General features: G+C 32.4%; 3 protein-coding genes, 1 long non-coding RNA gene and 5 other non-coding genes across 11 annotated transcripts; 3 read left to right on the forward strand and 6 right to left on the reverse strand.

Annotated features, from left to right (window-relative positions):
- Positions 1-1,072: 1,072 nt before the first annotated feature.
- On the reverse strand, positions 1,073-2,821 carry LOC112324956 (uncharacterized). Its single transcript, XR_002978951.2, has 2 exons — positions 2,660-2,821; positions 1,073-2,411 (listed from the first exon to the last, which is right to left on the reverse strand). It is a non-coding gene; the product is annotated as an uncharacterized LOC112324956 (long non-coding RNA).
- On the reverse strand, positions 1,561-1,640 carry LOC112325128 (small nucleolar RNA snoR122). The gene has a single exon (XR_002979188.1). It is a non-coding gene; the product is annotated as a small nucleolar RNA snoR122 (small nucleolar RNA).
- Positions 2,007-2,102, reverse strand: LOC112325116 (small nucleolar RNA R44/J54/Z268 family). Its single transcript, XR_002979179.2, has one exon. It is a non-coding gene; the product is annotated as a small nucleolar RNA R44/J54/Z268 family (small nucleolar RNA).
- LOC112325114 (small nucleolar RNA R44/J54/Z268 family) lies at positions 2,166-2,260 on the reverse strand. The gene has a single exon (XR_002979177.1). It is a non-coding gene; the product is annotated as a small nucleolar RNA R44/J54/Z268 family (small nucleolar RNA).
- On the reverse strand, positions 2,324-2,418 carry LOC112325115 (small nucleolar RNA R44/J54/Z268 family). The gene has a single exon (XR_002979178.1). It is a non-coding gene; the product is annotated as a small nucleolar RNA R44/J54/Z268 family (small nucleolar RNA).
- Positions 2,491-2,564, reverse strand: LOC112325112 (small nucleolar RNA Z267). Its single transcript, XR_002979175.1, has one exon. It is a non-coding gene; the product is annotated as a small nucleolar RNA Z267 (small nucleolar RNA).
- A 4,286-nt stretch (positions 2,822-7,107) lies between the features above and the next one.
- Positions 7,108-13,845, forward strand: LOC18111079 (bifunctional purple acid phosphatase 26). 3 transcript variants are annotated; one of them, XM_024589675.2, is made up of 11 exons: positions 7,134-7,275; positions 7,365-7,494; positions 7,620-7,849; positions 8,349-8,549; positions 8,955-9,066; positions 9,827-10,053; positions 10,867-11,005; positions 12,204-12,424; positions 12,711-12,832; positions 12,939-13,100; positions 13,464-13,845. In XM_024589675.2, the coding sequence occupies exons 3-11, from the start codon at positions 7,655-7,657 to the stop codon at positions 13,537-13,539; spliced, it is 1,455 nt and encodes a 484-aa protein (XP_024445443.2). In that variant the 5' UTR covers positions 7,134-7,275; positions 7,365-7,494; positions 7,620-7,654; the 3' UTR covers positions 13,540-13,845. The 3 variants fall into 3 exon arrangements, with proteins under 3 accessions (XP_006389431.2, XP_024445443.2, XP_024445444.2); XM_006389369.3 differs by lacking the exon at positions 7,365-7,494 and having other exon boundaries at positions 7,108-7,275; XM_024589676.2 differs by lacking the exons at positions 7,134-7,275; positions 7,365-7,494; positions 7,620-7,849 and adding an exon at positions 8,067-8,180.
- Positions 13,846-15,791: 1,946 nt separating this feature from the next.
- LOC18111080 (uncharacterized) lies at positions 15,792-16,676 on the forward strand. The gene has a single exon (XM_006389370.1). The coding sequence runs from the start codon at positions 15,792-15,794 to the stop codon at positions 16,674-16,676; it is 885 nt and encodes a 294-aa protein (XP_006389432.1).
- Positions 16,677-20,636: 3,960 nt separating this feature from the next.
- LOC18111081 (zinc finger protein 3) lies at positions 20,637-21,331 on the forward strand. The gene has a single exon (XM_006389371.3). The coding sequence runs from the start codon at positions 20,703-20,705 to the stop codon at positions 21,303-21,305; it is 603 nt and encodes a 200-aa protein (XP_006389433.3). The 5' UTR covers positions 20,637-20,702; the 3' UTR covers positions 21,306-21,331.
- The last annotated feature ends 1,758 nt before the right edge of the window (positions 21,332-23,089 follow it).

Raw genomic sequence — 23,089 nt, forward strand, 5'->3', positions numbered from 1 at the left:
TCCGGGAAACCACTTTTCGGAAAACAAACACAGCCAAAAAGAAAAACACTTTCCTAGAAATCAAACTAAATTTTTCTTTGACTGGAAAGTGTTTTCCGTTGACCGAAAAGTGTTTTTGTTGACCAGAAAGTGTTTTCCGTTGACCAGAAAGTGTTTTCCGTTGACCAACTTTCCTAATGGCAAACAAACACAGAAAAGTTTGGAAAGTGGTTTCCTGGAAAATGAATTCCGGGAAACAAACATGGCCTTAGTTTTTTTAGTTTCCAACAGTCACCAACATGTTATTTTAGTTTCCATAAAACAAAGATTTGAAACACAATAAACCAAATATATTTTTTTATATGGTTGAGCAAGAAATAAAAATTACCACAATATCAATTAAAAACTGAGTTTAGCTTTTCTTTTTTAATCTCCATCAATTTTTCAATAATTTTGCAAAATAAGATTTGATTTTATTAATTTTAGAAAATTGAAACAACAAGTATCTACATTTACACGTCCAAACAAATGCAACCCTTTTTTCAACTTGACATGGAAAATTACAACTCAACCCCTATAGTTTTAAGTTTTTTTTGCTTTTTGTTCATTCCTTTCAGGTTTCATATTTAATATCCAACTTTATTTTATGTTTCAAAACATTCATGAGAGAGAGAGTTGTCAAAAAAAAAAAACAAGAAGGAAATAAAGTATTCAGTCAGGGGACTTGCCCTTCAGGCTATCGACTATCGAGCGAGGTCTGACAGGCCCATGAGCACCAAGCCTCTCTGTTGGGCCAAGCCCAATCTTTCAACGGGTTTCTGTTACAGGGTTTTTTTTTAATTTCTTGTTATGGGTTTAAATTAATGTTGTAATTTTTTATAGCACTCTAAACAATTTTCTTTTCAAATATTATATGCCCATTGTGGAAATACATTAAATTACTCATTACTCCTTTTTATAACATACTGGAGCAATTCTTACTTGTTTGTCTCTCGGGAAAATAACAATCTCAGAACAAAATCAAATCCATCATGCTCAGATTTCCATATCAATCTGAAATCTATGCAGTCTAGAGGAAAAACAGCCCGCAATGTGCAACCACAAAAGTTCTGGGAACCATTATATTATTTATATCTTAACAGAAACAGATTTTGCAACCACCAATTTGATTAAACAATTACTCTATGCCACCCCCGTATAAGTTTTTGGCAATAAATATTAAAATCAGCAAGAGCGATGTGGTCTCAAGATTGTACTATCCCGTATTTGGGAATCAATCGGCAGCCTCAAAAGGTTGGAAAAGCCCTCATTTTCAACCACAGTAGTTTTTTACATGAGGTGCCGCCGGAGCCCAATAATATATATTCAGGCTACAACAACTGGCACCATTCATATCTCCGTTCTTGTAATATAATCATCAGGCCTTGTCACTACTAGACACGTCCAACGCATGAGACCAAACCACATGGGAAAACATTAACATTAGAAAATCAGGGAATTCAAAAAAAAAAAAAAACTGTTCGAGGGAAAATTCTCCCACAGAGTAGCACAAGAAGCATTGTGGGGACAAGATAATAGCTTTGCCTCAGAGGTAGTGACAATCATGTATCATCATCATCTTCATATCTGATAATACGTGAATTATGATTGCATCACTGGCAGATCATTCATCTATGCTATTCATCCAGGAAAGAAATAAGAAAGAAATTTTACAGAAACTGAGGCGGTACCATTTTGCAAAACAAAAGGCTGTTTAGAATGCAAGACAACCTACATACCATTACGAACAGCTACATAAATCAAATCAATAAAACAAAGCAGTTTTCAAAACGATGTTTTCCAAAACACAGCCGCAACCATCCAAGGTCATGCATCGAAACCATCCATGCAGATAACATAACCACTTGAACGCTGTGGACATAAGTGATTTGCATAAACAAGCCCAAATGCAGAAACATAGATAACCACCGCTGTCTATAGCATTTCTCCAACACTAAAATCAAACAATAATCGCCAAAAAACTGATTTTTGCATCAGAGAGATTCCCATTTAGACATAGTCAACATTCTCCAATTTCAATTGGAGTGGCTGATGTCCCTGTCTGTTTTATCATCATTTGCACAAAAACCAATTCAATTATATATACAGAAAAAAAACACTAAATTCACTGTTTTTAATCTATGAAAAATGCATCAGAGAGATTCCCATTTTAGACTTAGTCATCATCCTCCCTAAAAAAGGAGTAGCTGATGTCCCTGTCTATTTTATCATCATTTGCACAAAAACCAATTCAATTATATATACAGAAAAAAAACACTAAATTCACAGTTTTTAATCTATGAAAAATGCATCAGAGAGATTCCCATTTTAGACTTAGTCATCATCCTCCCTAAAAAAGGAGTAGCTGATGTCCCTGTCTATTTTATCATCACCTGCATTTTATCCATAGACAATTAAAACAGCAGAATTTAAATAAAAAAAATTAAACTAACAAAAAGAAAAGATCCTAAATAAATGCCTCAGATTAAATTGATTTCATAGATATTTAAATCTCGGAGTATATTTAATACCATCACAGGCAAAAGGGCGCTAGCAGAAGAAAATATACTCTACATGGACCGAAAACTTATCAAAAAATAAATAAATTCAGAAGAAGTAATGAGATGTTATATAGAAAGACCTGAGGAGGGAGCGGTGGCGATTGCTAAAGAGAGTGGAATAGACGGCGGAGAGAACAATGAGGAATTTGTACTGAACCCTAATCGCCACAAACGGCCAGAGAGTGAGGTTTATTATTGTGGTATTTATAATGTGTTGATGAGAAATTGAAAGCTAGGGTTTTGGTTTTATTTATTTCTTTTATTACTAGACTGGACAAAAAGACTGGTATTGTACGATGTCGTCTCCGGCTTATTTTTTATGGCCTTCTTTCAAATTCTGGGCTTCAAGGCATTTACTTGATGGGCTGGCTTATGCTTTTCGTGAATGTTTTGAGGTGTTTTAGTGTTTTTATTTTAAAATATTTTTTATTTAAAAATATATTAAAATAATATATTAAAAAAATAATATTTTTAAGTAATATATTTAAATGATTTAAAACATTAAAAAAATATTAATTTACAATAAAAAAAATATTAAAAAAAAACACTTTTAAAACATAAAAGTTAACACTTCAAAAATCTGCTGTATTTAGAGGATTTATCTGCTAATACAAAATATTTTTCTACCTTTTCTTTTACCAACGTATTATCTTATTGTATTTATATACAAAAAAAAAAAAAATCTAGTAACAATCCTTCATCAGTTAAACAGTTAAAAATTATCATTTTGCAAAAAAAAAAATTATTGTGATTTCATTAATGAATTCTTAATTCATTACGGCGTTAAATGACAAAGAATTGTTATTAAATAAAAACTTAATGTATATATTACAAAAAAAAAATTAGTTTTATCATTTTGTATTAAATTATTTGTTCTTTGTCCTTTTTTTCCTTTTTTTATTGTTTTATTATTTCAGGAGCGGGTTAATCAAGTTAACTCGGGTCAGTTTGCATTTTCTTTCTTAATGTTTTTTTATTTAACTTTGTTCTTTTTTTATTAGGTTTTTTTTTTTGAAGTCTAAATTTTTTTAATCTTGATCTCAAGTTGTGAATGGCAAGTTAGTTGAATTAATCCGAGTTGACTCAGTTTTTTTCTTGATTTTTTTATGAGTTTTTTTTCGCAGCTTCATCATTTTGTATTAAATTATTTTCCCCTAAGCTTTGTCATTTTTTCACTTTTCTTTCTGTTTCATTATTCCAAGAGCGAGTTGGTAAAGTTAACCCAGATTAGCTCGGGTTTTTTCTAACTTTTTTCTAACTTTGGTTTTTTTTATTAGGTCCTTCTTTTGATATATATATATATATATATATATATATATATATATATATATTATCTTGATCTCATATTATAGGTTGTGAGAGTTCGTTAATTTAGTCAGAGTTGACTGGGGTTTTCTTCTTCAGCGTTATATTTTTTTTTTTATTTTCATAATTGACATTGGTTTTGAACTTTATATTTTATTTTCGCTTTCTTTTTTTTGGTTGTTCTGTTCTCGTATTTCAGGTCATATTTTAGTAAATTAAATACGATTTGTCTTGAATTGTCGTCACCTGAATATTTTTTTAACATTGGAAAAAATTTGACCTACCCCATGGTATAAGTATAACACGAACCACCTATCTAGTTGTGTTTTAGAAAGATACAATAAAAGATTTTCTATTATATTTGAAAAGGAAGAACTATGTCATAAGCACGTTTTAAATAATTGTACAAGTACAAAATAAACTAACCTCCATTGCAATTGAGCTATTTAGAGCTCTAGCTTTTGTTTTTATATACTTTTTTTTTTCAAAATGCACTTGTTTTGAAAAAAAAAATACTAAATTAATTTTTTTTAGTGTTTTTTAATTATTTTAATGTTGTAATGTTAAAAATATAAAAAAAATAAAAAATATTTTGATGTTTTTTCAAGTGAAAAATACTTTTGAAAAGTATCGTATACCACAATACCAAACAAGCATTTAGTGCTCGTTTAACATTGTGGTAGCTTTTGCTTTTTAAAATATTTTTCACTAAGAAAAAAAATCGAATTGATGCTTGTTTAGGTGTTTTGCAATGATTTTAATATACTGATGTAAAAATATATATATATAAAATATTATTTTAATATATTTTTAATTGAACAATATTTTTTAAAAGCATGTGTCACAATACCAAACACACACAATAAACGTGATTGAGTTAGTATTTTAATGGTGTCTAGTGAGAGGTTTTATTGTTGAGTTGCACAATGAAACTATATTTTTTTTGTTCCCTAATTTTTTTTATTTGATTCTTTAACATTGTGTTGATTTAAGACTGGTCATAGAGATTTTTTAATGCAAACATATGGGGTCTCGTGGTGTTGAGAAAATATTTCGTCGCTTGACTAATGCTTAGTTTGTCAAAATAAAATAAAACCTCATTGATTTAAAAGAATTAGAGCTTGGAGGATAAAAATTGAAGTTTAAACAAATGTCTACACCTTTTTTTTCTTCTAGAATCATGGATTGATTTGCACAACAATAGCAGTTTTCAAGTCATTTTTTTTTTCTTGCCCACTCGAGTTTTTTTTTTTAATTTGATCTTTTCACATTATCTTTATTTGAGATTTTACTTAGTGGATTGTTTTATAAAGGGTTCATGTGATATTAAGGGAAATTTTCAAAGTCAGTTAATATTCAACTTAGTAAAATAAATAAAATTATGTTGATGTAAAACAATTAAGGTCCAAAGGACCAAAATTGAAACTAAAACAAATATGGTGGGCTAAAGTCAACGGTCATGACAACTCGGTTGATGTGTGCATTAACTACACCATCATGTGGAGGTAATTTGTGTGTTCTTGTAGTGCGTGCGACTTCCTCTCGCGGCCAAGCACATGCTTCTTTGGTGGCGTTATAAGTGGGGTGACGAGGGCTTTCAGGCAAGGCAATACGTTTCGGTGGAGGAGAAACGATGGGGTTTCACCAATATTTTTTTCTTTTCCCTTTTTTTTTTCTCTATCCTCTCCAGAGATTCTTGTCATTTTAGTTTTTATTTCAAATTTGAACCTCTTTTTTATTACTATTTTTTTACTTTGGATTTTTTTAAATTATTTTTTTTAATTTTATCTTTTGATATTAGATTGGTTAGAAATTGAACTTTATGTTTTTTTTTATGTGGCGATCCTAGTTTTGATGACTTGGGTTGCGTTTTTTAAATGTTAGCCTGAGTTGACATGGGGTTTGTTAGAAATTAGGCTTCGTGATTTTATTCTCTTTTCTTTTTATGGAGTTGTCCTGATCTTATGATCTAGGTTGTGAATTTGATGGGTAGTCTAGGTTGACTTAAGTCTATTTTATAGGGTAACTTTTGTAAGATTGAATACTTTTTTTTTTGTTTTCTTTAACATTGGGCTGGTTTGATAATTAGACATCATAATTTTACATGTTTTGCTTTTTATTAGGTTATCTTGTATGTGTGATCTAACTCACAATGTATGATGAACTTACCTGTGTTTGCTGGGGTTTTTTTATCCTTTTTGTTAATTTTTTTTATTCGTCCTTCTATATTTGGATTGTTGGAAAATAACATCATGTTTATTTTTTATTTACTTTCAATGGGGTTATTCCATCATCACGACTCGAGTCACAAGTTTGGCATGCTATCTCTAATTGACTTCGGGTCTTATTTTTTGGGTTTTTTTATTTTATTATTCAATATGAATGAGTTGGTTTGGAATTGAGGCTCATATTTTTTTTTTGGCAAGCATTCTTTTCATATAGGTCATCAATCAATTTTTTTTTTAATTTGATTCATTCACTAGCATTACTTTTTTTTTTTTTATCATGTAATTAAATAAAATTAGTTTACTAGATCAAGTCAAGTATAAGATCCAAATCATGATTTTTTTTAAAACTTATTTAAAACATGCTAACAGTACATGAATATCCTTTTCGATTTAGCACAATTCACCAATCTAATATTAAACTGGTTTTGATTTAACAATTTCAAAACATATCCCATTAAGATATAAAATCCTTAAATTGAAACAAATGAATTATGTATCTACGGATTACAAAGTTTCAATTGCTGTTAAATTACCAAACCAATTATCCAAAGTTTGCAGTAACTCTTTTTCATGATTTACGGTCATTTCATATTTTTTAAAAACTTGATTTTTTTTTAAAATTAATTTTTTATGTTTCTAGAAATATAAAAAATAATTTTTTAAAAATATAAAAAATATTATTTTAATATATTTTTAAATTATATTTTTAAACACTGTATTAATATCTTTGGTTTAACTTATGTGTTGATTAAATTAATCTTGAATTTATTATTTCAAGAATATAAAAAACTAATGACATTAATGACAGAACTATGGCCGGATAATAAATAATTTAGATGGAGTTGATGGATATTGGACTTGATGCCAAGAGAAAGATAATGACTGAAGTTATCTCATGCACTCAATTGATGAATCACACGTGGTCGTATTACAGACACAAGCCAGTTATGGACCTGACAAGGAAAACAACAAATTATGGGCAGCCACGTGATCCTCTGCAGCTTACCACGTTTAGCATTCCTGTCTCCAAGACAATCAACAAGCCAAATACAAAGTACAAACTGAACTGTATTCTCTCCCTATATAACAAGCTTTTTTTTTAATTAATAAAAACTACATCATCACTCACCCATCTCCACCACCCTCTCTGCTGATTTTCTAAGGTAAACTTTCTTATAAATTCCATAGTTCAAACGATGATGACGATGAAACTTTTGGTCAAGTTGTTTATTTTCTCTTTGCTTTTTTGCAGACTTTCATGTGTTATTATGTGGGTCATGTGATATTTTATGTGTTATTATGTGGGTCATGTGATATTTTATGTGTTATTATGTGGGTCATGTTCATGTGATTGATATATTGGCATTGATTCTGGGATGCAGGTAATGAACCAATTGTTACTGGAAAATATGGTTTTAGAATAGAATTACCAGTCTAACATGGATAGTAACATATTTTTGTTGATTCGCTGCTGTGGTTGATATTTGTCATTGATGATGTGATGCAGCTATTCAATTGCTATTGGCTGATTGATCAATAATCATGCCAAAGGTTGTCGAGACGCAGTCCATGTTGCTTCAAGTACTTATACTGGTGTTCTTCGTCCTCTCGGCCTCTGTCAAAAATGGAAATGCAGGGATAACGAGTACTTTCATCCGGTCAGAGTGGCCATCTAATGACATACCTCTTGACCATGAAGTATTTGCAGTTCCAAAGGGTCATAATGCTCCACAACAAGTAAGCATTTTTACATTTGAATATCTCGTGCAAAAAAGATCTGTGGTGAGATTGCATGTGGACATATGAATCTGCTCAATTATTTTGTATGTGCTGCCCAACTTTAATGCTCATAGATTTATCATGCAATTATGTGAATGGAAAAGGGGAAAAAAATGGCGTTTCGGTGCATTTGCATATTCTAAGTGTCTTTCTTGCACCTTTAATATGGACGTCTTCTACACTGCAACTACAACAAATGAAGTAGAATTCAAGAGCAAGAATACTGATCGATGTGCTATGTTTTATGACATTACGTGGTTCATATACCTTGAAGTCTACTAAACTAAAAGTATGTTACCATCAAGCTCACTTTTCGTTGAGAGTCCCTGGAATCATTTTGTTTAGATGATGATGGGGTGATGCATATCATCTACCATATATAAATCTGCATTTTGGTTCTTTTTATAGTTATTTATTTGTCATTTAAACATATTTTCCTGAATTGCTTTAACCATAGGTGCACATAACCCAAGGTGATTACAATGGAAAGGCTGTAATTATCTCGTGGGTGACACCTGATGAACCAGGCACCAGCAAAGTGCAATATGGTGTGTCAAAGAAGAACTATGATTTTACTGCAGAGGGGGCAGTGAGAAATTATACCTTTTACAATTATACGTCTGGCTACATTCATCAGTGCCTTGTTGATGGCCTTGAGGTAATTAATAATTTGAACCATGGAAGTAGGTGAATTCATGAATTGCTGAATAATTTTTGTCCTTTTCTCCGAGTAACATATAAATTGCTAATTGCAAGTGGATATAGTAGATTACTGTGTTAGAAATTACTTGAATAAATTCTGTTAACCTCTTACATCAATGACTTTAACAGATTCTGCGATAGGCAGGGCTCGTTCATGTCGTAAATAGGTTCTATAGGCACTCTGGGCTTTTCTGCTATGCCAAACATATAAGAATGACTTTTGAGTAGTTAGTGTGGATCTAAGCATGCTCCGATTGAATTTCCATGCTGAGTACGCCAATTGACACAGCACCAATTTGGAAATCTTTTTGGTTCATAACTGTCTAAGAAATAACTAGTTGAGTTTCTTTCTTGTTTCCAGTATGACACCAAGTACTATTACAAGATTGGCAATGGAGATTCTTATCGAGAGTTCTGGTTTCAAACACCTCCGAAGATCAATCCAGATACTCCTTACAAGTTTGGAATTATTGGTGAGTTGTTTCCTTCTGCACAGAGTTCTGGTTGAAAGTCTTACAAGCTGCTTCGATATGTACTGCTGGTTTTCATATGGATATAATTTGGCATCATAGATTTGATGGAATCTTTGCTGCTTATGCTTGAAATGTTTATGTTATATGAAGCATGATAATGGCTATTAAAACACAATTATATAATCAAGTTTCCAGAACTTGGAGGAAATGGTTCTTCACCCTGACAAAATATTCCCTATATCCGATGGGCAACCAAGGTATAGGGTTTCAGACAAAACTATGTCAGAATGTGTCTTGGATCATTTCTTAGTATTTCAATTGAAACATGGCATATTATGAAAAAAAATGATCGTTATTTGAAATTTAATATCAGACAGGGCATGTCCGTACCAGAGTAATGTGTTTCTAAAAAATCCAACTTCTCAATGGCATCCCTCTATCTAACATGGACTTTCTCTTTTTGCAGCATTGTTCATTATACTTGTACTTTTCCTTTTGTCCTTTCTACCACCTAAAAGTTGATATACATAAGTTCTCTATATGCATGCCATTGTCTTTAAATACCAAAAAGTCTGCGATAAATTCTACTCCTCCTGTCTGGGCTTGGTGCCAGTGCCACCTCTATCTTCCACAAGTACTTTACCTTGGGGGTCTTTTTTTTTTCCTTCTCTTTACATGCATATATCTGAGTACCCTTAACATGTTTCTACCTATTATATTCTTATGAATTTCATTAATGAGTTACTCCTTTCTATTCTAGGTGACCTGGGCCAGACATATAACTCCCTCGCAACGCTTGAGCATTACATGCAGAGTGGAGCTCAAGCTGTCTTATTTGTTGGAGATCTTGCTTACGCTGATAGATACATGTACAATGATGTTGGTATACGGTGGGATACCTGGGGTCGTTTCGTTGAGAGAAGTGCAGCATATCAGCCATGGATGTGGTCTGTTGGAAATCATGAAATAGAATACATGCCTTACTTGGTAAAATGTTCAGTCATTCATCATGGTGCATTGCTTTCCGTTCAGATGTCACCATCCAGTTTTTTAGTTAACTTTTTGGTGCTACGAGAACTTTTAGACTATCTTGAAATCTTGTTATGTGCTGTCCATTGCACTGGAAAAATATGAATGCAGATACAGTATGCATCTGGGTCATTTATATTCCTTCCTTTTTCATTGCTGCTATAGTGCCATGGATATTGTGATCCAATGAGACTTTTTAGTGATGCATGTCGAGCAATGTTGTCTATTGTATAAAAGAACTTGAATACTGAATTGGTAACATTAACTGTAAACACTCCTGGACCATTTACCGGCTATTGCTTCCTGCTGTTCCCACAGTTCCATTGTTCTCATTCTATTCCATAAGCATGGAATATAGTCTCCAGGACACATGCAAAGTCTTCTTTTTCCTTTTTTCACTTTCTGTTAGTTATTTTTCCTTGTGTATATTTTTCTTATTCTTAGCAAAAGGATGTAAATCCCCATCTCCGTCCATACCTACATAAGATGATTTAATTAACTGTCCCATTGAACCAACAGTAACTGCTTTTTCCATGATTTTTCAATTTTTTTGTCCTTGTGTTCCTGTAAATTTCTGTAAATTTGTGGACAGATTGGTAAGACAAGACATGAGTTTCAGCTTGTGTTCCTTTTCCTTTTTTTTTTTCCATCTACTTCATACATGCAGCATGGCATGCTTATCAATATAGTTCCTATGTAGAAATCTCTTTCTGTTAGCAGTTTAAGTTCTTGTTCAGTTCCTAATCATTTATAATGATAACATATGTGCAGGGAGAAGTTATTCCTTTCAAATCTTATCTTAACCGATACCCTACCCCTCATTTGGCCTCCAAAAGCAGCAGTCCTCTCTGGTATGCCATCAGACGTGCATCTGCTCATATAATTGTGCTGTCCAGCTATTCACCTTTTGGTAACTTTTCATTCCCTTTTATACTTCAATATAAATTCAGCAGTCATTCTATGATACGTTGTAATATGGATCCATACCACAGTAGGCCAAGGAACCGCATTCTATTGCTCTTCTATTTTGCAGCAGGGACTTCATTAATTTTCACTAACATAATTCGCTAACATAAACAAATGAGAGTTTTCCATTCTCCCATCTCATAATTAACTACCTTGTACCCTTATGTGATTGATAATAATAATAATGTCAGTAATATGTGAAAGGTTTTGACAAGGGTCTCTGACAAGCATGATTCTGGAAGTCTTAAATTTCTACTATCTGCTGGATTGGCAGCCAGTATCTCTTAAAAATTCCTGAGGAAATTATTTCAATAAGGTGAAAATATCCTTTCTTTAGATTGTGACCCAACATCAAGAAAGCTTTAAGATTTTCATGTTAACCATAGGACATTCTCAGATTAGAGTATTCATGTGGTAAAAATTCCAGATGTTCAGTTTGCACATTAGGTGTTCGGCTTGTTTGTAAGGGTGTCCATCAGTATTGCACTCTTGTGGTAGTTCCCCTTGGCCTTGCTATAGGATACCACAATGCTGGGAGAGAAAAAACCAGCTACAGTTTGTCCCGCAGACAGACGTTAAAAGTACGAGCCATCAAATTGTCTTATGCAGCAACTCTCTTGGTCTCTTCCCAGCAGTCATAATGCCTCAATTTGTCAAGTGAGCTAGCGTCTCCTACTGGGTTTTATAGCGTTTGTTGTGCTGCTCATGAAATAAACATGAGGGCTATCAATATTTCCTGCAAGATATGAATTATCATTAAAGTGAATAATTTTGAGGGTATTAGTAGAGTATCTGCAGCATTTTTTTTCCTATTCATGATGTCGAACAGCATCATCTGGAATCGTGATAAGAGCTTTTCTGTCAACATATTGTTATCCTCTATGGTTTTTAAACCTTGGTATATAAACATGTTCAGAATAGGAGCAACCTGAAGACTACCAACTGACATCAGCAGTGCATTCCAGAAACATATCTTCCCTGTAAGATGTTTCCATTGAAAAAAATAACCATGTAAGATCCTCAGCAAGTACAAGGAGTTAGAACCAAAATGTAACATTAAACCCTGCAATGTCCAAGTATATAGCATTCTTGTTTAATGTCAGAACTGTGTGATTTAACTTGAAGTTTAAACTTTTGAACAGTGAAATATACCCCTGAGTGGGAATGGCTCCAAGAAGAACTTGAAAGGGTTGACAGGGAGAAGACACCTTGGCTCATTGTTCTCATGCACGTCCCAATCTACAACAGTAATGAAGCACACTTCATGGAAGGTGAAAGTATGCGGGCAGTCTTTGAGGAGTGGTTTGTTCATTACAAAGTTGATGTGATCTTTGCTGGCCATGTCCATGCGTATGAAAGATCAGTATGTTTCTTTCCTTTTATTTCTTTCCTTTTGCTTTGTAATATGGTTCCTAGTGTTTGTAAGTTAAGAGCTCAGAAAGAAAGAATTTTGCTTGGAGAATCTATTTGCTATGAATTATTTCACTGGTTCAGTCAAAGCCAATTACTAAGTTTGAGTTGCCATCAACTTGAACAAATTGTGATTCCGAATCTCAGTACTTTTGATCATTTAGTCATGCTGATAAGTGCAGCATGAATATCATGCATTTTATTATACAATTTTATTTAATTGTTTTTCCAATTTTCAGTATCGAATCTCAAACATACACTACAATGTATCTGGTGGTGACTGTTATCCAGCAGCTGACGAATCTGCTCCTGTCTACATCACTGTCGGAGATGGAGGAAATCAAGAAGGTCTTGCCGAAAGGTAACTGAAGCTGCAAAACTGGAAATCTGCCCTTCTTGGGGGGGGATTCTACATTCAGGGAAACTGCCGATGGTGGTCCTAAATAAATGTTGCATTCATCCTGCAGGTTTAGAGATCCACAACCAGATTACTCTGCTTTCAGAGAAGCCAGTTATGGGCACTCTACATTGGAGATAAAGAACAGGACACACGCACTCTACCATTGGAACCGCAATGATGATGGGAAAAAAGTGCCAACTGATGCATTTGTTTTGCACAATCAGTACTGGTAAGTATAATTTACCGCATTTTTTCATGTGGCCACAATGCAGCACCCATTGTGTTTTTGGTCAAAAAGGGCAAGTTTTCTGCTGCCGGAAAATCATATGTAAGCAATGCTCACAAAATTGTCATTTCCTGCAACACTGATATTAGTAGAAGGCGGCCAGGAAACCAGGGGCAGGACTAGGCGTTTGGTTGAGGGTGCCATTGCACCCCTTAACATTGAGAAATTTTAAGAGTAAAATTTTTGGGAGTAGTTTTTAATTATTTCAATCGAGTTAAGGCGTACTTCATGGAAACCATATATTTTTGCACCCCAAGATTTCTTTTGCTAATGAACTCATATTCACAAAGGTTATATTTTGCACAGGGGAAGCAATCTGAGAAGGAGAAAATTGAAGAAGCATCATTTGAGGAGTGTTGTTGGTCGGGTTTCAAGTTTCTGAAACTTTTTCAAGAAATTCAGAACTGTATTTTCAGATGGACTCGGCAAGATTGATGAAAATGCCTACAAAAACAAAGTGGCTTGTATTCTAGTCTCTCCACGACGATGTTGCCGGCATTCTTACTGGAGATTCATTTTGATCCTGGTAACTGTAATAGTTCTTTACAGAAATCCATGGATAATGCCTGTCCTGTAAGTGCTTGCAGTATTCTGTCGCATCAATGTAGAGCATTCAGTCAAATGCTGTCATCGGTGTCATGGGTTTTTCTATCAAAAAAATAAAAAGGATAGATGGATTATATATTAACATGAGCCTCCTGCTTGGTCCAGACTCCAGTCCATCATTGCACGAAACCTCCAGAAGATATTGATCTTGCAAGCATTGATAGTTACCATTAGATCCTTGAATTGTGCTGTGCTGGGGGTGGATTTTTTTTTTAACGTAAAAATAAAATATGTAGATAGATATTGTCAACATGTTTTCTAAAAGGAAAAAAAAATCGATAATGAACTCAAAATCTGAGGTATATCATGTTATATTTTAAAACATTGAGAGATAACAACGTACTTGGAAAAGATATTTTTTCCAATTTTATGAAAAGATTTATAATTGTACTTTATAACAAAGTAAAAAATAGATAGAATTTAATAAAATAATATCTAAAATATACTTTTAATTCTTCTAAGAATTAAAAATAAAGATAAACTAACGAAATAATGGAGGGTGAAACTGGAAAAGAATAATAAGAAAAAAAGAAATTAAAAAACTAACTCGAGTCAATTCGGGTAAAATTGCCCAACACATTACCAGAGACATGAGAATGAGATAATCTGATATAAAGCGAAAGGGAAAAAAAAATTCAAAAATCAATACTCATCTAACACAGTGTTGAATGATGAAATTGAAAAAAAATCAATTTTATAAAAGAAAAAAAAAAGTGACTCGAGCCAACCTAAATTAGTTGGCCAAACTCGTGAGATCATAATAACCCAATAGTAAAAAAAATTAGATAAAAATACAAATCCCAATCACTAACAAACACAATGTAGAAGAAGAAAAACGAAAGAAAAAAAATCAAATAATTAAAAGGACATAAAAAAACAACCCCAGCCAACCTAGATGAGCCAACCAACCTCAGAACTCGGGTAATGTGAATGAGATAAAATAATAAAATAAAAAATAAAAAAAATTTATGAAGCTCAATTCCTAAACAAACTAAATGATGAAAATAAAAAAATTAAACTTTAAAAAAACCTAAGCCAACTCGTGTTAACTTGCCGAAGTCGTAACCCAGGTCATGAAAGTAGAATAACTCTATAGATAGAAAAAAAAATCACGAAGTCCACTTCCAAATTACTAATATTGAAAAATAAAATTGAAAAAATATTATTTTTTTAAAAATAATGTAAAACAATCGACCAAAGTTAACTCAGATCAACCTTTCAAACCTCTGACCTAGAAATGAGGCCTGGATTAACCCAAAAAAAATAAAAAAAAAATCATAAAACTCAATTTCTAATAAATCAAATATTAAAAAATAAATTAATAAAATTTAATTTAATTTTACCAAACAAAACATCAACCAAGCTATAGAATTTTCCCCGACACTACTAGATAGGCAGCCAAAGCAAATTGCAAAACCTATTCCCAAATGAACACAACATTAAAGGAACAAATAAAAAAAAATGGATCTAGCTAGTAACCAAATTAAACAAATCCGAAGGACCAAATATTTTTTTTTTAAAAGCAAAACACTGTATAACATTGTTTTAGTAAACAGTTTTGTTTCTGTTTCTGATCAGATTTATTTTTTATTTATTTATAATTATAATAATATAATATAACTGTATTTGTAATTGTAATGAGCCATTATCCAAATAAAATAAAATAAAATAACAACTGACTACAGTAGCTCATGCATAAATGGAAAGATAATTCCTTACCTTGATTCACAGAAAGCCACCAAATCATGCCTTATCTCCCTCGTACGGAAGTTTGACTCATTTGGATTGTGCAACCAAACACTTACTAGGAATATTTGTATGAGAAATCTTATTTAATGAAACAAAATCTTTTAAGCTTCGTCATCATTCAAGCCCCTTTTCTCAATTGATTCATTGTAATAACCACACAACGTGATTCTTTCCATCCATGAAAAGATACTGCATCGACTCAAGACTCAATAAAAAGAGGAAGATTTTCACCATCTTTATGCCAAACCAAACTTAAACTTGATCTTTCTTGAGTTCTCAATGGAATCAAGTGGTACGGAGAAGTCTCCCTCCGAGGGCTCTAGCATATCTGCAACCTCGGAGGGAACCCCGCATGGAGATGGTGGTGATCTTGATCAAACAAAGATGGACAGTACGAAGAAGATGAAAGAGAAAGCTGCCAGAGGATCCGAACCAGCACTCCTTCCTGAATCAAGTGCTCGAGTTTTGCTGGGTTTGAAGCTTTCTAGTGACAGCTCAATCCGCGGATCGAAGCAATTCAATCTATTTAGCCCCATGAGTGCTGGTTCTTCTCATGCAAAAGAGTCCACTGATGAGACCTCGAGGCAAACCGAGTCTAGGGTTTTCTCGTGCAACTTCTGCAAGAGAGAGTTCTCCACATCCCAAGCCTTAGGAGGGCACCAAAACGCACACAAACAGGAGCGGGCACTAGCCAAGAGGCGTCGGGAGATGGATGCGAGTGCTTTAGGACACTTGCCATATTACCCTTATTCAAGCCTTTCAACAAACCCCTATTATGGATCTTTAAATAGGGCACTCGGAGTACGGATGGATTCCTTCATTCACAAGACATCGCCTTATTCATGGACATCCCCCGGAGGGCATCGCTATGGCGCCCATAGCGGCTGGCCCAGGCAAACTTTGATGAACACACAGCCTTCCATTGATAGGCTAAGGACAGAGAGCTTGAATGCCTTTTGTGGTGGATTTGGAATTTCTACTTCCTCATCTTCTCCAAGGTTTGATGACAATGGCATAGTTCGCAGCAGTTTTGGTGCTTCTCCATCATCAAACAATATTACTGCGATCAGAAAGCCTCCCGTTACTGATCATATCCAGCAAATTAACCCTCCAAAAAGTGATCAAACAGATGAATCCGGACTTGATTTGTCTCTCAAGCTCTAGAAAATTAATATTGTTTATTAATTAGAATTCCACCACAAATGCTTAGTTAATATTTTCATTGCATCTTAATCTTGTTTACAATTTATAAATGTCAATGCAATTTTTTTTTTCGTTTTTGATATATATGGCCTTGTGAAACTTGATGTATGAGATCTTACTATTTGAAGGTCGTCTTTATAATCTTTCCCAACTTGTTTTTTCAAGCATTTTTTTTTAGCCTTTTCTTTTTAATGAGTTATAAGGGCAAGCAATTCTAGAGTATTTAAGGAGTAATTATTCATAATTACTTCATAGATCAATCACACAAGAAAGAAAAAAAATCACATCCGGATTCATTAAAAGCGTTGATACTATATATCATACACTCTCTAACATCAATCTTTTGTGATGGATATTTGCTCAAAAACGTTTCCAATTCAAGAACACATATATTAGTTGGTAGGTTAATTAATGAAATGATCAATTGGGGAAGGTTAAATATGGGGTTTTGAGGTGTGAAGCATTGATGGGATTTGATGGCTTAATTGAGTAAAGATACGAAGGTTCCACTTTAGTTTTTCAAGTGAGAATAAGAAACAAATTACTTCCTGTTTGATTCTAAACAGATACCATAATGATACTGAGGAGGGCTGGCACCAACTCTTAATTAATTCAAGTCTTGACCCAACAGAAAATAAGAACAAAAAAAAAAAAAAAACCCTGCTAAAAAAAAAATAGTAGAAGATAACACAAAAGCAAGGAAATCAGATAGGTAGTTGCCAGGGATTTGATAGATAATTAACATGCCATTTTAGAGCCATAAATTCAGGTTCCTTCCTATTCTTCTTTAGGAACCTCTGATAATAATATCTCTTACATGAATGATGCTATATATGAAACAAATAATTTCATAGTTAGCGTTAATATGTTTTACATCAACATTATTATACTCGACCCCACGAATGACTCAAACTAGGGCTCAAGTTATAGGTTGAATAAGTTAATGCAGGTTAATTCAAAACAATATCGATTCAAGAATTTTAAAAAAAATTAAAATGATTTTGATTTGAATTTTAAAAGTTAAATTAAATTTTCATGGAATTAACTAGATTGCAGGTTAATTTATCAGGTTGACAGAGTTAATTATTGTCCAATTTAAATTAAAACCTAACCCGAGATATGTTTTGAATTAACACGTTATCGAATTAATTAACTTGTTGGATGGTTGAAATGAGTTTAATAACACTACTTTATATATCCTTTTAACTTTACATATCCTTTTAATATCATCCTCGGACTAGCATTTGAGCAAATATTGATTCTAAGTCCTTAAATTCCTTGTACTTATAATTAGGCAAGATATTTTCCCATTCATTAAAATGCTTATCTCACAGATTCGCTTTGAATTCTGATCCTAGATCATAATACACCTTAAAGAATATGTACTTGAATATTTATGTTATAGGTGATCTCTGTGACTTAGATACACAAAAAGTAGGGGTGAGAAAAAAAATCGAAAAACCGAGAAATTAAACTGGAAAAAAATAACTAAAAAAACCGAACCGTGAAAAAAAATCGATTAAAATTTTGAAAAAACTGACCGGTTCGGTTTCGATTTTATAAGCCTGAAATCGAAAAAACCGAATCGAACTGAACCGAACCCAAATAAAAAAAACCAGAAAAAAACCGAGGCCAAACCGAGCCAAACCGGTTTTTGTCCAAAAAAATCAAACCGAACCGAAACCGGTCGGTTTGAACTAGTTTTGTTTTTTGTAAAAAAAATTTCGATTTAAATATTTTTTTTTATAAAAACTGAACCGAACTGAAAATAATCACTCTTAACAAAAATATACATGGGCAGCTCTACGATACCATCAGCTGGAAGCGAGTGACAAAAGAAAAATCATAATTAGGAAACATTTAGAAATAAAATAAAATAGTAATGGATAGAGTAGTAATTAAATTTTGGGATGCAATATATATATAAAATAAGTCTTAAATTTTAATTCAAGGATAAATTAAAAAGTCTTGAAAGATTTTTTTTTTTTTGTAATAGTCGAAATAGATATAAACTGAAAGATTTAGCATTAATATGAAAACTTCATCAAATTTGGGGAATGCCAAGCTTGATGTGGCAAGCTTCATTAACTATTATATATGTACATATCCCCAAAGATTTTTGAAATATATATATTATATTTTAAAGTTTATATACAATGTATGTATAAGTAAAGTATTTCTTCTTAAAATAGATATGTAGTCTGCAGAGAATAAACGGAAGACGATATATTGTGTATTTTTTAATGAGGTTCTTAATTAATGTGTGATTCGTTTAATTATTAGTGAAATTAGAAGCATGCATGATTCTCTCAAACATGTGATTACTTAATAGAATCTCATAGTTATTCGAATTTTAAAAAAAATATTTGTAGAGAACAACTGAATTAATGTGTGATTCATATATATATAGGTGTTGAATATATTTAAAATATATTTGACAACAATTAAGTGAACGTAGGGGTTTTAATTTTCAAAGAAGGGACTTTATTGGCTCTCTATTTTTGATGTTAAGACTCTAAAGATATTTAAAAACAAGTTAATAATAATATTAAAACAAATTCTTTTAACAAAAAATGATTCATAAAATCTTATTCATGTTTATATTATTGATTTTTTATCACATCATATATAATTAAAAATAAAATTTTAAAATAATAGGATTTATAAATATTATATAACACTAATGCTGATATGCATTATATATTATCCTAAACGTGAGCAGGGTCTGAATAAGATTTCTTTGTTTACATATATGCACATTATTTACTCACTCATGATATATAAAGAGATGTTATTTGAAAAATATACTTTTAGATACCATGATTCAAAAATATAATAATAATAATAATAATAATAATAATATTATTATTATTATTGGAGAAGCCATTGTAATTTAATTAGTATAATGAAAGACTAGACGAATTCACCTCAAACATGTTGAGTAAAGAAGACGTTTTAACTTAAAAAATTGGAATGTTGATTTGTTTTAATTGACCTTGGTTAGGGCTCGGTTTAACTGTTATGGTTTTGAATTTGGATTTGGAAAAGAAGTGAGGCCCGGTTTTGGAATTCAAAGCCCAAGAAGAAGGCAAGTTCTTGCTGGAAACCCTAGCTAGTGCCCAGTTTTGTAAATTCTAGAAACAAATTTTAATTATGGAAAACAATCCCTAGTGCCCCATTTTCGTAACAAATAATAGGAAAAGCTCAATCACATTGTTTTAATGAAGTAAAAAAGCACATGTTTTTTTTAAGAATTTATTATCCAATATATTATTTACATAATGGGAATGAAAACATGAATTTCTCCTAAAAACATTCTTTACATTTGTCCTAAAAACATTCTTTACATACTTAGGTTATTGACATGGGTTAACATTATTAAATTTAAGGGTTTTCTTTTTTTGTTAAGTATATTATTACATCCATGGTTGGCAAGTCAATATCATGCAATTTTGTTGTCTTCTTGCTCTACTTACTTCCAAAGAACATGGCGTTAATTACCTTTTTCGTAGCACTTTGTTTTTTTCCCCCCCTATATATACAGCCATGGTCTTTAATTAATATATACTCTTTGGCTTAAGAATATTTATTCTTATTTTTTTGTAATAATTACTACGAAATAGGATTGTTTTTCCATTCTTGAAAAGATACTGGATTTATTCAAGACTCAATAAAAAGATGATCGATCTTTCTTTTATATTGTCAATGGACTCGATCGTTCCAGAATGGTGCCCCTCCAAGGCTTCTAGCATATCAGCAGCTGCCTCCGGAGGAGAACCACATAAAGATTGTGGTGATCATGATCAGAATATGAAAATGAAAGAGAGAGTTGTTAGAGGATCCGAACCACCACCCTTTCCTAAATCGAGTGCTTGTGGTTTGCTCGATTTGAAACCTCACAGTGACGATTCGATCCGCGGGTCGAAGCTAGAATTCAATCTCTTTAGCCCCATTAATGTTGGTTATTCTTCTCATGCAAAAGAGTCCATGGATGAGGCCTCGAAGCAAAGTACCGAGCCTAGGGTTTTCTCATGCAGCTTTTGCCGGAGAAAGTTCTCCACATCCCAGGCCCTAGGAGGTCACCAAAACGCACACAAACAGGAGCGTGCACTAGCCAAGAAGCGTGAAGGGTCGGATGTTGGTGCAACTCTTGGGCAATTTCCATACAATCCCTATTCAAGCCTTCCAACAAACCAATACTATGGATCTTTTAATAGGTTGGTTGGGGTGCGGATGGATTCCTTGATCCACAAGAAACAGCCTTATCCATGGAATTCCTTCGGAGGGTATCGGCATGGGCATGGTGGGTGGTCTAGGCAAGTTATGGTGAGTACACAGCCTTCAGTTGATAGGCTAAGGGCAGAGAGTTCGAAGGCTTTTAGTGGCGTCCCGTTTGGGAATTTTTCTTCTCCTTCTTCTTCTTCAAGGTTTGAGGATCACAATGGCTTATTTCGGAACCCTTGTGCTTCTCCCTCATCAAATATTGCCTTCAATATGCCACCCAGTACTGATCATCTCCAGCGACCAAACAGGCCTCCAAAAAGTGACCAAACAGATGGATCGGGACTTGATTTATCTCTCAAGCTCTAGCAATATTTGTTTATTAGAATATTACATTCATATTTTAGCAGTATTTAATTAGTTTTATGCATGCTTTTAATTCACATTAAAAACACATACTTAATTATTGATATTGTTTAGTCCCGTTTTCAATTTATGAATGTTAATGAACTTCCTCTTCTTCTTTTTTCCATTGTCACACAAATATTAAAAAAATTTAGTCTCTTCATTAATATTCTCTCGAAAAAAATGACTTTGGATTTTTTTTTTCTATCGTATAATATTCTCGAGTCATCATGAAATTAAATGGTATTTCTCTCAATTCCCTTAGATTTCAACAATTGCCTTTGAATGGTATCGATGGTCAAGGAGGGAGAATACTGATCATGCTAATAAATTAACTTTGTATTTGAGATCAGATGGAAGGTTTGGATGCTATATGAGATCTGATTATATACTTCCCTCTTTCCTTTTGTTAATTTTTTTTTTTTGTTATTGTTTCATTGACTGTCTGTTTTTTGTTTTAGAGGTTTCGGGGGTATTTTGTATTGTGGTAATTATTATTTTTTAAAATATTTTTTATTTAAAAATATATTATAATAATATTTTTTTATTTTTAAAAAATTTATTTTTGACATAACATATTAAAAGAATATGAAAATATTAAAAAAATAATTAAAAAACAATATAAAAAATATTTTTAAAACTAAAAAACAAATGAAAATGCATGGGATCCTTGTTTGAACTTTCTTTTTGGTCGTAGGCCCTCACAAACTTAATTAGAATCTCTTTATTATTTTGCAATTCAATACACATATTGGTGGAATTGATGAGTCATAAATGGGAAGTGGTTGACTAAATGTGCAAATATATGGAAATAAAGTAGCTGATTGCTTAAAAGGGGTGCATGTCCATTGAAAAGGTTGCTGATAACCCCTATTTTCAAGATTATGATAGGCTGGAAGGTGCAGGAGACTAGGCTTGCGTAGGTTGATTAGCTGTAAAACAAGTCTTTTTTGTGGATTTAGGAGACCCCCGGTACGTAATTTAGCACTGATGATGGAGAAAAAAGTCTTAAATATCACGTTGATTTGCAAAAACCATAACTTAAAAGAGGAAGAAAATGTTTTCTTTGGAGGATACATATTTAAGAAGCATGCTTTCATTTATATGCATCTCCTGGATGGGTAGAAAAAGAGCCTGTTGTGTTTTTTGGAACAGATATATACACCGAAAATGATAGATTTAAAATTTTTTGGAGTTTCACTTTTCTTTTCTGTTAAATAGATTTAGAGTTGTTTATGGTTTATATAAAATTACCTGAAGATCAGATGTTCTTTTTGGCTTTAAATAATTGCTTCATGCCTAAGTTGTCGCATACTATAAGTCGTCCAAATGTATAACTTTTAACAGTCATCCACACGAACCACTAACGAGAAATCCCCTAAACTCTTTTAAGAGAGAGGAATTTATTATGTTTTTGAGTGCTAACTCTTTTCTTTTGTGTTTTTTCAAATGTTTTATGTATTGTACTATTTACTATGCACTTCACATGCAAAAATAAAAGGCATAACATTCTATTTATAGAAAAACATAAAATCTCTATAAATAACAGAATATTAATTTTTCCATTGAATAATATCATATATATTATTTCAATATACTTTTAGAAATTTATTCAATTAAATCTCTACTTGATTTTTATAGATTTAGAATTGTAATTCCCTGTATAAGTTACACTTTAGTCTTCAATTTTTAAAATGTATTTACAATCAAGTCATACTTGATTAATTATCACATTTTAATTTTTAATC

The sequence above is a fragment of the Populus trichocarpa genome, chromosome 18 (genome assembly GCF_000002775.5).
Source record: "Populus trichocarpa isolate Nisqually-1 chromosome 18, P.trichocarpa_v4.1, whole genome shotgun sequence".
NCBI lineage: Eukaryota > Viridiplantae > Streptophyta > Magnoliopsida > Malpighiales > Salicaceae > Populus > Populus trichocarpa.

Excerpts from the sequence above, each read along its gene's own strand:
- LOC18111079 (XM_006389369.3), top strand. The coding sequence starts at position 7,655 with ATGCCAAAGGTTGTCGAGACGCAGTCCATGTTGCTTCAAGTACTTATA. Across the intron at positions 11,006-12,203 it reads GTCCAGCTATTCACCTTTTG|TGAAATATACCCCTGAGTGG; the intron begins GTAACTTTTCAT and ends ACTTTTGAACAG. Across the intron at positions 12,833-12,938 it reads CAAGAAGGTCTTGCCGAAAG|GTTTAGAGATCCACAACCAG; the intron begins GTAACTGAAGCT and ends TTCATCCTGCAG.
- LOC18111080 (XM_006389370.1), top strand. The coding sequence starts at position 15,792 with ATGGAATCAAGTGGTACGGAGAAGTCTCCCTCCGAGGGCTCTAGCATA.
- LOC18111081 (XM_006389371.3), top strand. The coding sequence starts at position 20,703 with ATGGATGAGGCCTCGAAGCAAAGTACCGAGCCTAGGGTTTTCTCATGC.